Consider the following 17,193-nt stretch of genomic DNA (forward strand, 5'->3'; position numbering starts at 1 on the left):
ACAACTTTAAATCATTTATTGATGATTTGAACAGAGTTGCTGGTACCACTGAAGAAGGTACCTGTGAAGATGGAGTACATGCTTGGAAAACTAGGGCTGGCAGACAGGAAAGAGTAGGAACAACCGTTCTCTCCCAGAGGGTTTTCTGGTGTTAAATTAAACCTTTCAGCTCTCCTGTCACTTTATTGAACCTTCTCCAGGATTGGGAAGCCAGATAATTGATGTCCAATGGGCTGACATCAATCTCTTAGAGCTTATTTTTGAAATTATAGGTATGGTCAGCAGAAAACTGTCTCTCAGGAGCTCTGCATGCGTGCCTCCGAGGTAGTGTCCTTACTTGGCTGAAAATACAGCAATGTCTCAAGCCTATTTCTCTGTCAGATCTTAATCAGGAGCCGTTCTGGAAAAACACCAAACCCCTTTATGCTGGTTAAACAGCGCATGCTACGAACAGCTGTACTTTGTGCCCAGCCAGCTCATCCTTGCCATGTCAGCCTCCTTCCTCTCGTCCCTGGCACTTCTGCTCGGAAATGCAGAGCTACCTTTTAACGTGCTGAAAAGTGTCCTGGGAGGTTCCTGTGCGGTGTTGCTCCCTGAGAGCTGGTCAAGCCACAGGGCGGAGGATGATACACCAGACCTGTGTAGCTGTAAGGCGTGACCAGGAAACCTACTATTTCTTCATGTTCATCTTCCATGTGGAAACCAAAACACTGCTGTAACAGAGTCATTAGAGTATCAGGGGTTGCCAGCTGGGAACGCCAGGGCGTGTTCTGCAGGTCACAAATTCAAGGTCGTTCTTCAGTAATTCATAATTTTGATAACAATTAGGTATTAACTACTCTTTGTCGTTAACAGTGTAGGCAAAGATTAAATCAGTGACTGAGGTTTGAAAAGGCCTGTGCTGTGTTGAGCTCTGAGATGTCCCTTGTAAGGTTGCTGCATTTCTTTTAACTCTTTGAAACAAACCCAGTTAGCAAAGGAAAACCCAAGGTACAGCAGACTCCATCTTTAAAAAGATGGAAGTGTCAGAACTGCCTTCCAAAGATGGAAAATGTCAGAGGTGTTTCTATTTTTCTGCGTTTGACACAGATGTCCCCTCATGCTTTCATGAAATTATGTCCAGATTGTTGTTACTCTCCCCTTTTCCTTCACTTAGTGCAATTAAATTTGCTCGTTGTTTGTAATTTGGCATGTTTTAGCAGATTACATTTGAAATAAATTTTAAGGGTAATTTTTAAATAACTGGAGAGACAGGAAGTTCTGCATGAGTCTGTGTGCTCTGGCGCACTGGTTTCTCATCTATCATTTCTTTTAACTGAGTTATAGCAAAAAAAAAAAAAAAATGCCCCTTTGGAAAAAGTAAAGAATAGTTTTGACCAGATGCCATCTTTACTGTATGAAAGGATAATCAGGATTTAAACATGCTTTTCCCCTTTCGGAGTAGTCCAGAGTGAGGAATTGATGTATGACAGCAGCAGGGAAAAAAGCAACATTTTCTGTGCTACTCAAAATGGAACAGAGGAGACCGCGGAGCCTCTTTTGTTCTGGTCGCCCAGTCAGTCCTTTCTGCTGCTCCCCTTGGTCACAACCCATCTCTTTCTGCCTTACCATCTTTCAAATCTGATGTTTTCCTTTTCTCATAGCCTGTTGTGTTACCGCAGGATTATTGCTTTTTCACCCTACTTAGGGAGCAACAGAGGAGCGTAGAGGACACAGCAGCCAGCCTTATGTTTTCATTTTCAGATGCTTTTCTAGCTGGTGGAAATGGCAGAGAAGGATCAGTTTAATCCAATAATCTTTTTTTGTTTGAAAGCTCAATTTTGATAATGAGTTGAACCTTGCTTTCCAAACTTCAGTTTTCAGTACAAATGACACGTTTTTCAGAAGTTCATAATTAGGCTGAGCTGTGGCCTGACTTCCCTCAGGATGTCAAAAGAAACTTTCCTAGAAAAAAGAACAATTATCAAGTTTCAGATTCTTCAAAACACAAAGGTGTGAGAATTTACCCCTTCTAACTATCGAGTAATTTTTTGACCCTGACAGACTTGTCTCGGAACTCATTGGAAAGTGGTGAAAAACTGGGTTTGCTCTCTGCAACATAATTAGGTATTTTCCTTGAGTATGGACTTCTTCCAAGTCAAATAGTGCTGGGATTTTTTGGGGGAAATTTCAACCCATCTGTTAAAGGAGTAAGCACCGAGGGCGGGGGGACGGGGGGGAAAGCGGGGGGGGCTGGAAGGTGCAAGGCTTTTCTAACTAGAGGCATCACTATGAGACCTGCCTTTTCATGAGTCTGTTGGAAAGGTTTGTTTCCTCTTCTCAGAATGGTTTAGCTTTATGCTGGGGTCATTTTGTGATGTGCGTTGACCACAAATCCAGACTTACTGCAGTTACACTCAGCAGAAATAAGCTGTGTGTTTTGGTGTCTCTGCAGCAAGACCGCAACCTGGCTATTATTCTCAGCTCCCACCGTTTCCCCGCGGTGAGTTGAGTTTTGGGATTATTTCTTTTCTTCTTACACCAGCCACTTCTGGAGTCTAACTGCCTTAGTGTTACTCATCTGGTCTCCAAGTTTGCCTTATAGTAAGATTTCCCGTGTGCTGCAGTTTGGTTGTCAAAACCCAAGAGTTAAAAGCCAAAAAAACCCTGGGTATGAAGTTTGTTCGATGCTTAGCTTCCCCTCAATCAAGAATGGCATGGGGTTGGGTGGTTTTTTTGCATTAGCTTCCCGCTGGGGCATGCCCTGGTATGACCGTATCCCACGTTCGCACTGTGTGATGGTGATTGTGGTGTGGAGGCCCTGAAGTCAGAGCCAGCCGGTGTCACCTCCGCTGCAGAGGATGACTGCGTTTATGCTGCATGAAAGTGCCACGCTATTTCCAGCCAACTCAGCTGTCTTTGTGCCATAATGCGGATGAGTACGATGTCACCTTTCTTCCTCATACCAGTTTTTGTACTGTGCTGCCATTGAAACAAGCTTTCAGCTACTGAGGAAGTTCTTTTTTTGTGTGTCTACGTTAATACAGATTTATTGAAATAGACGAGACTCCTAGCTATAAATAAGATGGCGTACATTGTGGTTGCTGAATGAGTTTTACAGAAATGTCTATGAACGGCATCCAGTTAGGCTGTATATTTAATACGCTTTTTTACGCAAGTAACTTATTTTTGGTCATGCCTGAGATCTACCAGCAACCTCCATCATGCTGATTTTATTTTAAAAGTTGTTGAAACAGCAAATAATACTAAGATTTAGAAAGAGTAGGGGGTAATAAAGAACTTTTAATTCAGGGTAGGACAGATTATGAATGACTGTTAGTACTTAAAGGTGGTACTTGCGAACTTTAAAATTTTAATACAGAATCGGAGGTGGTTTCTCCACTAAAGAACATTTAAAAGAGATTAGATGTTTCTGAAAATGCTGTATTTCTGAAAATTATTTGGTATCTTTTGAGAAATGGCCTATCAGTAGGTAAGTCTCCACCATTTCTTACGTATGCCAACATGTCTTTGGCAGTTACATCTCCTTTTTTTTTAAAATCCTTTCTTCTTTCCTGGACTGTCATTTATGCTAATGTATCCTGGTTTGGGACATAGATACACATTTGTGTAGTTGTTTAGGAAAGTTGCTGTCCCTCAGTTAGCTGCGTGGAGTATCCCGTGGCCGTTGTCACCTCGCAGCTGCAGATAGGTAACCTCCAGCTAGAAGATAACGCTTTGTTACTGAGACAGCTTTCCAGACTCCCATCGGGGTATGTCTTTACTTCCACCACTGCTTTTAACTTCTCAGGGTGCAGCCAGTGGTGGCTTTTGCTGAAGTGTAGCCCCTTCCTCACTTCCCCCTGATGATAGCAAAGCAGCTGTTCCCGTGATGAGAAATGAGAGGAGGTATTTCCATTCCGCTTGAATTTCCTGGTCAAATTATCTTATCCGGTGCTATTAAATTCCTTGTTTGCCACACCAGGAACAGAGATACTCCTATTTTTATGCAAGGAAAGGTTATTTTTGTCCAAAAGCTAGAAAGATTCAAGTTCCCAAGAGCATCTAGAAGCTTCAGATACTACATGTTGACTTGTTCCTTGTCAGAACAGTTCTGTGTAGTGGTAACATTTTATTTTCCTGAGGAGATCAGCAAACTGTTCGATTTTAGTGTGGCGTTCCTGATGCTGGATACCAAAGGTGGGGTAGAGCCAAGATGAAGCTTATGCTGTGACCACACTGACAACTGTTTCCATGTCTCATTGAAAAGAAGAAACTATTTCCTGCATCTTTTAATGCTAGACCTGTCAGACCTCGCAGCGGATGGTTGGGCATGATCCTGCTCCAGTCAGAGCAATGGCTTTCCGCCGTTGTTTTGGATGGCCTCCTGTGTAGACAATTTTGTAACAGAGATTTTCTTGGGTACCTTTCCTAAACACAGTCTTCTTAGAAGGTGTTCTTTTAAATCATAGATGCCAACTGAGACATCGGATGGGCTGAGAACGATGGTATCGGCAGGTTGTGGATGCCCCATCCCTGGAAGTGTTCAAGGCCAGGCTGGATGGGGCTTTGAGCAGCCTGGTCTAGTGGGAGGTGTCCCTGCCCGTGGCAGGGGGGTTGGAACTGGATGATCTTTAAGGTCCCTTCCAACACGAACCATTCTATGATTCTATGTTTAGTATAAATACAAGGAGGTTTAGCTTCACCTTATTTAGTTCAGGAAGGGCTTGTCTCCAGCGTTCAAGGATTTTTTTTAAACATCTCTAATTTAGCTCAGTCGTTAATAAGAATGTTCTGCTTGTAAAAATAACTCTGGATAATCTTAAAAGTATGTTTGAAAATGCTTCCAAATACGCTAGCACTTACCATTGCTAAATTGTGACAGCCAGTGTAGCATTATTGGAAAATCAGTTGTTTTTCGCTCTGCTTTAATATTCATTCAAACTGGCTGTAAAAGTGATTGCTTCTTGAACTTTTAGGAAGTGGGGTTTATATCCAGAGATTCGAGTACTCTGGTACTGTATTGATTCATACAAGAGCCTGGATGGGCTCAAGCAGGAAGGCAGTGTGATGCATTCCATTAGTCTCTCCCAATATTGGTATCAGTTACGCTACTTTGCTACTCCATTAAAGTGCCAGCTCATAAATTGTTTCCAATGAGTGTCTTGTAATATCTTGTGATAGTGTTTTCAGACTAGAAGGTACATTCTTGGGAAAATACCAGGCTTAACTAGGTTATTGAGCTGTAGAGTTGTTACCCATTAGATAACCGAGAAGTGAAGATGGAGGTGAAGGATATCTGCAGTTTACAATGGAAACTGTGTATGAAGCCAAGTAATCCTAGACTTCTGTCCTGAGCCCACACACGTGCTCTGTTAGTTCTGAACCATCTTTAAACTTGCGTAAGCAAACATCTGTCCTTCGGGAATACACTGTGAAACACAATATTCCATTGCTGAGTCCTTTTATCTCTTTGCAGAAGAGAGTAAAAATAGTGCTTGGCAACTGGGTTGTGTTTGGGGACAGAGAGTAAGTCTTCCTTAGTGTTATATATTCAACAAAAATGGTCCTTTCTCTGTGGGTGTGGTTTTTATTTGCCTCTGTGTGGTTTAATCTTAATCTGCTGTACAATGTCTGGGCTTCACAATAAAGTAGTTCTTTATTAACTTTCCTTATCATTGTTCTTAATGTGCACGCTGAGGACTTGAGCTATTTACTGGACCACCAACTATTTCATAATATTTGTCTTTGGCCAAAGACTCTTCTTCAAACTATATTTTACCTGAGATAACAGTTGCTAATTTCTGGTTTCTGAAACTGGCGTTTCTACAGCTAGAAGACATAGGTAGAATTGCTACAAGAGGTACAGAAATACGAGTTCATGTTGATGCCATGGTTGGAAAACAAAATTGTTCATCTCCTTATATTGAAGTTATCTCTGTATACAGAAGCACTGTTATTTTTAATTCGCTCATTAGGGCAATGCTTTGCTGCTTTTCTCCTCCACTTACAGCTTATTTTTCCATGCATCAAGCTGGAGAGAGGAGGTACAAGTGAATTGGCAACAAAGCAAACATGTTGAAAACAGTAACAGCAACAAAAACATTCTTCAGAAGCATCTTATTTCTTTAGTCTTTCATTCCCGTATCTGTTCAGACAGTTCCCACACGATTGTGGTGTTACTTCAAGTTCTTTTCAGTATACTCATTCAAGACTGTTTAAAAAGAGATGAAAAATCCACTGATGAAAATAGAAGCATGGCATGGATGACAGGGTAAATGGGAGCTCACCTGAAAAGAGGAAGCTATAGTAAAGGTTTCACATTTCAGACTATGAATTTTTCAGGCCAGCCTGATACAGAAATCTCTTCTGCATTGGCCTCCCAGTGAAACACAGCAGATATGTAAGTTCTTGTCTATATCAAAAGGCACTTACGGTCTACTGAGGAGATTTCACCATTACTGCAAGACTTGAAATTCTGTTTAGAAAAAAATCCAGTGAGGGATGGTGGATTATTTGGGGGTTTCTGTATGTATGTATCTCAGTGAATTCTGCCCTGGATATCTGATTTTCTAAGTGGACCTAGTATTCTGTGTAGGAGTATCACTGGTAATTCTTCCATTGGGGTTTTTAAAATAGAGCAGCAATATATTTGAGCATACTTACACGGTCAGTTTTCAGTGTAAAACCTGCTGTAGAAATTTCAGACAAAGAAATTTCAGGCATCCTTTGAAAAGCACGGAGGACTTGTTTTCTGATACAGAAAAGCTATTGGTACTTGGTGATGTCGTTACGTGGCTTCTGCCTCTTGAAAAACTGTTTCTTCAAAACTGTGAATGAGCCTTCTCAATCTTTTATTTCTTTCTGTTTCGGTGCATGAACTTCATTGCTTCTTGGTTTGTATTTTTTTAAGGATAGTAGTACAGTGTGGTGGTATTTAATTAAGAAAAAAAAAAAAGACACAACTTAATAGCTTTTATCTGTTTTATCTGCTGTACTACAGCATTTGATAGAAGCTAATAATGCCCGTGTCTTTTGTGTGCATCTGACTGGTGACCTGGCGTATTCCGGTTTTGTATCCTTAATGCCCGCGTGATCTGTGAATCAGAGAGAGAACAAACCATGCAGTTAGATTTATGCCAAACTCTTCTTCTCTATGTTTTGGGGTGGGCTGGGGCAGAAGGGAAGACTTGTTCTTCACATAGAGAATGCATTTTCTAGGTTGACTTTGTTTGTTTCTTTGGTAGGATTTTTCCAGTTAAAGACGTACCTGCAGAGCCTGAAGCTCTTACACACTGGCTATATCAACGATTCATTGAAAAGGAGGATCTCTTGACACATTTCTATGAAACAGGTAGGATGATATTTAGCAAAGAGAATGGTCCTTTTCTTACAAGGAGCTCAAAATAATTTAAGAACGCGTGTACGTTCTTCACATGAATACAGTAGATATAATTATTAATACTAAAAGGGATTAAATAAGACTCTTGTGTGAGGCAGGTTATTTTATCTGCTTGGTGTGGCTATTTAGCGTGTTCCTCTGGTGCTTGTAGCGTTAGAGAAAACTGATCTCGGTCATCTCTGCAGGTCTAACCCAGAACCGTAGTCCTCCTCTGTTTCCTGTTCAGCTGAACAGAAAGATGCTATGATGGAAGGATCTGTAAGAATTACAGACAGCATAAAGTCCTGATCTGCAGCCCGGTGCTGTCAGTACTGACCTCCTGGCAGAGAGGTGCTGAGGATCACTTCCATCATAATGTACCTTTGATGTTAACGGAGCAGAGGAATCTAAATAAATCTAGGGCCTTAATAACATTACTGAAGGGATACTGGCAAACACGTGATTTAAAATATCGGGTAAATACTTGGAAACCGTAGCTGGAGAAGTGTTTCCTCAAGGCTCTTTTTTTTCCATCCAGTTGATACTGAAGTATGTTATCTGCCCTCCAGCAGGGGTGGGTGTGTGTTCAGAATACGAAACAGAGGAATTCAGCATCAGGAAAAAAAAGAAAATCCAGAGAGGAAAAAATAGAGTTTTATTTAGACATACAGGAAAGGAAGTTTATCAAACATAGACTGAGTGGGAAGACTCCAGATGAAATACCGCAACTTGTCTCTCAAGAAAATTAATCTGTTCATTACAAAGTAGCGCAGTTGTTGGGGGGGGGAAAAATATTCAGTGTCTTGAATCAACTCAGTTTTACATTTCAGAGTGAGTATGTTAAACATAGATGTTACTTCTGTTAGACGATTTATTGCAAAGACTGTGTTAATTCAGTTTCGAGTGCTTAATTGATTGATGCTAGTGCTTAAAAAGATTAGTAGAATTCTTTAACAACCCAGAGTTGTATTTTGCTTTATGAAATACCGCTGTCACTCATCCATCATCGATGGCAAAAGCCAGACCTTGCTACGTGAATTGCATCCCAATGCATATATTGGACTTTATTAGACAAATAAGTTTGTGAATCTACATAAAACTACAAGTGTAGTCGATAGGAGGTAAGGAATTCTTGTTATTGAGACATAATTTCACAAACAACATTAAAATAAATCATACCCAAAAAATCTAACTAGGCCAGAATTTCAGAGAGTATAATGAATATAATCAGATTTATTCATTGAAATGCGCTTCCAAAATAGGATAATTGGTTATAATTTGCCAATGTCATCAGTATGAATTAATAAGACATATTTTAAATGTAAATGCTATGACATAGTACCTTATTAGGCATAAATTAGCATAATTTAAAGTTACTGCCATTTATGCCAGTTGAGAACTTGCTTGCATTGCTTTTTGTTGGCTTACTGCAAAAGTGCTGCCACAGTTTTTTGAAACCCCCTGGAAAAGTCCTGAGGCCTGATATGAGGGGAATCCCTGATGCTGCTCCAGAGCTCGCTTTGTATTGACGGTTACGTTATCTAAAGCTGGTGTGCTTTTAAGACTAAGGGCTGTTTCGGCTTTTTTATTTTTTAATTTTTTTGGAATACACACTACTTAGGAACTTGTCTTAGTTCATAAAGCTTACTTCGTGAAGCTGGAGTAACATTTAATGCTACGTGAAACTTTAAAAATTTGTATTGATAATGTCATTGGTAGAGGAATACATTTTTTTGGGCATATTTTTATTTGGGAAGTAGAAGAAACAAAGCCTAAAACACCTTTTTCGTTTTTGCTGTATTCCTAAGTGTTCAGAACTTTAATGGAACTGGGGAAAGCCTGTAATATTAGGCTTCTTAAAATTAAACAAAAAAAATCTATCCTCCTAAAATTTTAATATGAAACTGTCCCATCCTTTCTTACAGGTGCATTTTACACATTTCATCTATAAAATTAAAAATGTTTACAGTTAATACCTGTAGGTATAAACAACACCAAGACTCCTATTTTAGCAGCTAGTGGAAAGCTTGTATTGGCAAGTTCATGATTTCTCTGAAGTCCTCAGCAGGATGAACTTGAACACTGTAGTAACAGAAATGAGATCACATTTAGCAGATCGAAAGCGCTTGGAGACTAATTAAAAAAACCCTATAAACGAGGAGCTTATCAGTTTGGAAATGAGTACCGTATACTGAAGTCATCATGCTCCTCGTTGACTCTGATCATAAGCCAACTGGTGAGATGTAACTAGAACAGTAAGCAATGTCGTCCTACAGGGCAACAGGAGAGGGCTTTCACCAGTTCTACGGAAATAGTCTTCATTGTACCAAGTCTGAAACCTCATCCGGAAATTCTGCGTACAGGTCCATCATCCCCGTTCACGAAGTATGAATTGAACCGGGAAGAGGGGCAGATAATAGGTGCTAAGATGATTAAGGGGAAGGAGGAGTCGTTTCTGGGAAGGACGACTAAAAGTGCTTGGCTTGTCTCAGCTGTGAAAGTGCAGGATACTTTTCTCTGTAAGACACAAGTTGGCTTGGGAGAGGGGGAAGAGGCCGTCGCTGTCGGTACCAAGGAGGAAGGAAAGTTACTGAAACCAAAGGTCGGTGTTGGTACAGAAAAACAAATGGGCCGCGGAAGAACAAACGTAGCATGGAGTGGACAAATAGAAGCTTAGCAGTGAGAATTACCGGGGAATAAATGGTGTGGTGAATCTGCCCTTGTGTGAAAATAGGTATCAGTGAGAGGAGGATGGGACTCATCAAGGGTTTTTTTTAGGGTATGTGTTGTTTTGGTTGTTTTTTTAATCTAAGAGCATTCATTCAGGAAGAAAAGCTTTGTCTTAAATGCTTGATTGCAGTTCCTCCCGTGATTGCAAATGCGAAGCATAGAGATAAGTTGCTGATGGTATCTAATTGCCCAAATTGTGTGGTTTCTAAGATTAAAAATTGACACTGCTGTATCTTTACTCTTTGAATCATTCATCTCTTGTTCTTCTATGAGAAGTCATGACTCCCTAATGCTGCAGCAAGTACATCATCTTCTCTGGCATATTTAGAGTTTTTATATCCGCTGTTCAGGATTAACAACAACAGAAGTGGTTCATATCATCGAGGCTTTGTGTATCTCAGTAAAATGCAATGCAAATTATTTAATATACTGATGTAAATATATGCAAACAATTTGCTTATGATCATAAAGCTCTGATGTATTCAGACACATTTAATTTAGTGTTCTAAGTCAGGAAAAAAAAAAGAAAAAAAAAAATAGGAAAAATGAATTTTTTAATTGTGTCAGCTGTATGTCCTGCCAGTCTTTCTCAGCTAGACAGGCATTTCAGTAGAATCTTTCTGGAAGACTGCGTGGCAAATTACAGTCGATATGACTGACTGGCCAATGCATGTTCAAACAACGTGTAGAAACGGTTGTTTTTTAAATAAAAGAAAAAAGTGCGTGTGTATATTTATATTTGCAAGAGGAACCTTGAGAATATGTGTGTTGCTTCTTCACAGTATATAAAATCATTATCAAGCAGCTGTAAAGTTTAATGTGGAATCCATTCAATTTGATCATACAGGCGCTAATAAAACTTCCAAAATAGCCCAGAAAACTTAGTTGACAGTCAGATCTCCCTGCAAAGGTTGAATACAATGAGGATAGATGTTTTTAAGGAATGCTTTGAAGTTTATCCTTAAAGTTTGTATCCAAATGAAATGAAAATTGTTCTTAATAATTAAGATAAGGGTTGGTTTTTTTTATTTTCTTGAATTCCGGAGAATCTTTTGGAAGTTTAACAGCATAATACAGAAATAACCGATTAATCGTTTGTGGGCACCGTTGCTGGGACAAGTGGTGATGGTAAAGAATTGTGCTTTCAGGCTATCGTTCCTGCTGCAGAAGCATGAAACGTGTTTTCTTTTCTCTTTTAGGAGCTTTTCCTCCACTGCAGGGTCAAACAAAAGCTATTTCTCGGGAGATGACCCTCAGTAACCTGTGGCTAGTCGGCATACAATCACTTGCATTTTTGTCAGGCGGTATGTGGTACTGCATCTTTCAGTATTTTTATCATTGCCTATTTTAAACGTGGAATGGGACCTGAGGACACAATGGGAATCCAGGCTCTTGCAAACGAGTGTCTTGTTGTATGTGCAAATGTGAATATTCAAGAGTAAAGGAAAATACTGGACGGACTCTTCCCTCTCTTTGGGGAAATTTTAAACTCCACTAAAAGTGAAGATCAGTAACATAGTGACCTGATGATGTATTATTTTAAGAATTGTCTGTATTTTTAAAAAATGTATACTCTCACCCACACTTAAGCAAATTCAGCATTTGGACAAAAGGTGCAATCGTACAACCACCGTAGAAGAATGTCTGTGACAAGAAAGCTCTGTCACCACAAGTATTTCTTGGCATCGTAGTTAGAGCTCAGAAAATTCAGCAACTTGTCTCTTCAGTAGTCTGTACAGCATTGGTGTGGTTAGAGATTCCTCATTTGCACAACTCGTACTTTCTTGCAACTCATTGTGCTGGAGTCAAAGATACTCGACAGAGCTGGTGGCGGTATCTTTGCGGCTACGCGCGTCAGCAGTTGCTGTTGTATTAGGCACATTGATCTAAAACCAGGACCCAAATAAGATCCAGCGTCAGGTGTGTTTTTGTGAGGAATCAGTCCTCAAAAAAGCATTGCAGCATCGTAGTGTGATTAGAAGCTGCCCACGTCTAATGAATCTGCCCATCTCTGCTGTGGTCTTACCATCAGCTCTCTGAATTCCGTGTGCTACCAGTATCTCGTATGATGAAGAAGCTTGGAAAATATAAAGTCACGTGGTTAATTTTCCCGTTCTGTTCAGAATGCATCTCAATGGTCATTATCAGTTTTCGAAATGCACTCTTAAAAGTGAAAATACCGTGAAGGAAAGACATAAAGCTTAGGGTTTATTTGTCCCACGTTGGAAGCCAGAGCAATTCTAGCTGTTTCTGAAGGGCTGCTGGTGCTGCTGGTGATTTTTAGCCACCTTTGTATTTTGTATACTGCAGTCCAACCAAGGTGACCTTTGAGTGGTTTATAGAGGCCTTTTTCTCCCCGCTAGTTCCAAGAGTGCTAAATATACTCGTGGGAGAGTTTAAATAATTCAATGCCAACCATCTTAATGTTTTGCTAAGGAGTAATAGAAGAAAAACTAGTTTCTTAAAAAATAGATATAATTGTTATCATAAATCTATAGGAAGATACTACTGCAAAACAAAAAAAAGTATGGCAAATACTCTGAATAACCACATGGCGGGGAGTATTAATTAGCTCACCACTGTGCTAAAATCTTACTGGAAGAAGGATGAGTTGAATTGAAGGGCAAACTGGAACACTTTCGGACGTGTACCATAGGATACTTTTGAAAGGATGTCTGTGATGTGCGGTCTTTCTTCTGGCAGGTCTAGTTGGCATTGTGTTTATGTGATTATACACAGATTTGAGAAAGCTGTTCCTAAAATAAAACTAATCTCTCTAAATACAAGCACGGTAGCCAGAACTTCAGCTGTTGGCACGCTGCCTTTTAGAGAGCAATTTTACTGAGAACAAAGTAAGCCCTCGGTAGTTTTGGCTCCCAGTTAGTAATATCGATCCCCCTTCTCTCTCCCTCTCCCGCTACGTGCATCACAGCGGGTGGTGTGCCGGATACAAAACCCAGCCAGTGTTCCCTTTGGGGGGCGCCTAAGAGCACACCAAAATAGGAGGCCGTGCCAATTTGCCCGACTTAATGGAAAAATACCTAGTCAAATACACCACCCCTGTCTCCCCAAAAGCAGTGGTTTCATCCTAAGGTGGCTCCGTGGGATGGTTGCAACGTGATCCACCATAGTAAGTTCCCCCAAACTACGAGTCCCCTCGCTGACTTCACAGAACCACTGCAGGTGGGAGGCAATGGATGGTGCTTGCCTCCAGCTTCAGGTTTTGGGTAAGATGCTGTTTCTAAGTCCCATCTCTTTACACACCTGAATTCTGGTGTAACGTAAAAGCCATTTAAAAAGAGACATGCCCTGAAAGGGAGGCAGTCGTGGGAGTGTGTTCTGTTCTTTTCCCGTTGCTCTTGCTGAAGTACAGCTGATGGAATGAATGTATGTATTGTGCCGTTTGACAGGAGGGTGTTGGGGCAGCCCAGTGCCGTTACCGTGTAAGCGGTTATGTCTGCAGCACATGGGCCTAAACGGACTCTCAAAATTGCAAAATGCAGATGAGAAGCTACTCATTTCTGTCCTCCGCCAGGTGGTTTGATGAGAACCACAGAGATGCCCATAGTACAGCTGGTTTTATTTTAAGCTAGGACAGACTAGAGCGATATAAAAAGGGAAATTTATATAAGCAGATTGCACAGCAGTAACTCGCATCAGGAGGTTGTTCTTTATAGACCCTGTGAACTCCACATTGTTTTTTCAAATGCAGTATATTTATTTTTTTTCCAGTGGATTGCAGTCAATAGTGAGTGCTCACACGCTGCCTAAAGAAACTAGTAATGCGCAATAATGTTTCAGATAATCACTTGATTTATCTGGTCCTGTTCATTTTCAGTTTGTTCCTCTGTAGTTCTTACTATTGTGAGATGTTTGTTTTCAAGCACTGATAGTTGTTTTGGTAGGGTGAGTAAATAGCATTAGGTCTTAGGCTTCTTTCCTGCCTGCACTGGAAAACGTGAAGCGCGGCTGATGTCGTGTCTCCGTACGGCTGAGATGCTGTAGATGACAGTGGAATGAAACTGTTGTTAAACTCCAGAGTACGCTCCCGGCATGAAGTTGGATGCTGCTTCATGAAAGAGAATAGATTGGATACAAGCAGTTTTTCTGTGAAGGGAAGAACGTAAAATGTATACGATATATAGGAAATTCTGTGCTATAAAATGCCATGCGGTCAAGACTGTTTGGAGCTCAGCCAGGCTAGTTTGGAAAACCTCAATTCCTGTTGGTTGCAGTTCGGTTCTACCTTCTGGCAGTGGGGCCAGCGTTAGAGATGTAGTGGGCGTTTTGCTGCGCCATCCAGGGGCTTCTTCTTCTGAAGAGTTCAAAGTACGTTTGGTAGAAAATGATCTTAATGAACCATCATACAGTTGATCACAAAATGGTTAATTGATATAACTTCGAATTTATGTTAGGAGAAGTATAATGGAAGAATGTATAAAGCGACACAGAATGAAAAACTTAGAGTAAAAATGCCAACTGAAAGCTGTTGCATGCAGAAGTGAGAACAGAGCAATTTAAGTGTATTGCGAATAAGATGGTTCTCTGCCAGGGTTGCACACAAAACATCTGTACCTTCCTATGTTTAATTGTTCATAAACAAGTCGTTACGATTGAAACGATGTAAGTCCTAGTGGTTTAGCATTACTGCTCTTTGAATGCCCTTACACGAAGAGTAGCTGCCCATTCACAAGGAGCAGTGTTTTCTTCAGTGCCCTTCGGTGAGTGCGCCTTCCTTACGGATTCTCTCGTATTTTATGTACGGTTCTATCGAGCTTTTCAACAACGATGTCTCTTGCAGGAGGGATTTTTTTTTTAATTATTTTTTAAGTGGCTCTCATCAGATTTTGAAAAGCAAGATTTCAATTTACCATGCTCACTGGAAAATCAAAAGCTTCCTTCTCCCTCCTCCAGCCCCGGCATCAAAAATAAGCTGCATCTTATTATTGCGGTAAAAATACGATGATCACTGTGGTACTGTTCATTATTCACTTGTTTTGCAAATGATGTAACTTTTTTTTTGTCTGACACTGCCATAAAGTGCTGTTAACGTTTTTCACCTATTTGTACAAGATACTGCAGATACCGATCACTGTGTGTGACAGGAATGAACTGCTCCACTTTGCCTTGACATAAAATTCTGGGACCAAAGGTACTTAAAACTGGGATTTCCAAAAACGTGAGACCGGGGTCAGGTGCATTCTCTTGATAGCTGGAGATTTTGTAGTGATCTGATATAATCACACAAAATAATTACGCATTGGGGGGTACTGTATTCTTTGGAAATAACGGAGCCATATGAAATAAAGGGTTATTTTGCAAAATTGCATATTTGATAGTTTTTACACTTTTTTTAAAAAAAGAGAACAATTGGAAGAGCAAAATTGAAAGCATACTCTGGTTTAAAATGTCTGCATACATCATGACCACTTCTGAGCAGCTTTATTTTTTTCTGGAAAAACTGTAGACTACCTGGCTGTGATACAAAAGAAGTCTTTAAAAGTATTCTATGCATTTTAAAGTTAAACCTTTTCTTTTCTCATTGGATAATGAAGTAATTATACACTGAACAACTGTCCTATTAAAGTGAGTGAGTTCCTTAAAATTACTCTACGATGGTGTTCATTTTGTATGGTAAAAATGAGTTCTTGATAACAGTTACTTTCACCTGCAATTTTCTCCTTCCCTCCCGTGTTACCTGCATTTCTGTGTTTTGTATGATAAAATGGATGCAGAAGCCTGTAGTGACTCTCGGTGAAAAGGGCTGGTCGTGTTTGGAGTTGTTTTACTGAATTTATTTCATTGGATTTTTTTATCAAGTCTTTCCAGCAGCCAAGATGTCTTTCAGAAATGTAGACAGATACCAGAAGGAGCATTTCTCTACAGAGATTATTAGGTGTCTTTTCCCATTTTTTTTTTTTTGTGTGGCAAAAATAAAGTTGATTTTTTTCAAGATCACTTCATGTGCTTCTAATCCTTAATCACACGAGATTATTTTCTTTGATGGTTGTATTTATTGTGCTTATATCTAATAGATACACAATCTCTATTGTGCTTACCACGAACACAACAAATAGTAAAATAACCGTTTGGTTCGCTATACAGCTGCAGTGTTAATTTGTTGGTAGATAACGTTGCTTATTAGAGCTCTCATCAGGACGGACACGGAGACAAACGTTTCTATGCCAGAAGGGGAGAGGGGAGGAGCGGAGCAGTTGGGAGGAAAGGGGGCAGCAGCTTCTGCAGCCCTCGCTCGCTCCAGCTCCTGCTGGGAACTCTGCCGGCGCTCAGGCTCCAGAGCTTCTCCGCAGGTCGCTGCGTAGCCATGATTCCCCTTGAGGTGTCTGAGAGCTGAGGGCACACCAAGAGCAGAACCTTGGGCCCTCATCGACCCTGGGCTGCCACCGTCCGAGAATGATGTGAATCCAGCCTTTGGGGCAGCAAGGCTGTGATCGTTCTGTACATACGTGTATTTTTTAGTGGAGTGGGCTGTTTTCACACAACTTCAGCTAGGCAAAGCAATGTCAAGTGGAACAGCGCCGTTCGTTCTGTGGCTCTGGCATCTCGGGCTAACCATCGCTCTTAGCTCCCCGCCACCTTTTGTGTTCACTGCTGGTGCGTAACACTGCAACGTACAGCGCAGGAGAAAAGGAACTCCTTGGAGCATAGTAAGACATCTTGCACAATTTCCAAAACAGCGCCGTGGTTGTAGTTACATCTACCTCTTTGTTTCCCTTCTGGGTTTTGTCTTGTTTTTTCCGTGTGGTGTTTTCCTGTGAGAGGTGGGGGGGAATTGGGGAGGGAGAAAGTGGGAGGGAAAACTTGAAATGGGGAGGGAAAACAGAAACTGGAGGGGGATCCAGTGCTTACCAGCTGTGTTGTCATATTGAAAAAGCCATTGTTTTTAATTCCTGCCTAGTGTGAAATGTTTGTTTAAAAAAAAAAAAAATCCTTCCTGCTGGAAAGAAAAATGTATTTTTAAAAGAAAAAAAAAAAGTCCCTCTTTTGGCTATGAAAATGTCAGCTGTTTGAGTTGTGACCCTATCATGACATGCTGATCAGCTATAAATAAATTTTTATCTCTCAGGACTCTACCTTGTATT

At 40.5% G+C, this 17,193-nt stretch overlaps 1 protein-coding gene across 1 annotated transcript in view; it reads left to right on the top strand.

Annotated features, from left to right (window-relative positions):
* The window catches only part of LPGAT1 (lysophosphatidylglycerol acyltransferase 1), a 69,823-nt gene extending 52,935 nt beyond the window's left edge, over positions 1–16,888 (top strand). Inside the window, exons 6-7 of the mRNA XM_054197372.1 lie at positions 7,227–7,333; positions 11,290–16,888. Of these exons, the coding sequence (XP_054053347.1) occupies positions 7,227–7,333; positions 11,290–11,441 (259 nt within the window). The 3' untranslated portion in view covers positions 11,442–16,888. The remainder of the gene's footprint in view (positions 1–7,226; positions 7,334–11,289) is intronic.
* The last annotated feature ends 305 nt before the right edge of the window (positions 16,889–17,193 follow it).

This window comes from Rissa tridactyla, chromosome 3, assembly GCF_028500815.1.
Source record: "Rissa tridactyla isolate bRisTri1 chromosome 3, bRisTri1.patW.cur.20221130, whole genome shotgun sequence".
Taxonomy (NCBI): Eukaryota; Metazoa; Chordata; class Aves; order Charadriiformes; family Laridae; genus Rissa; species Rissa tridactyla.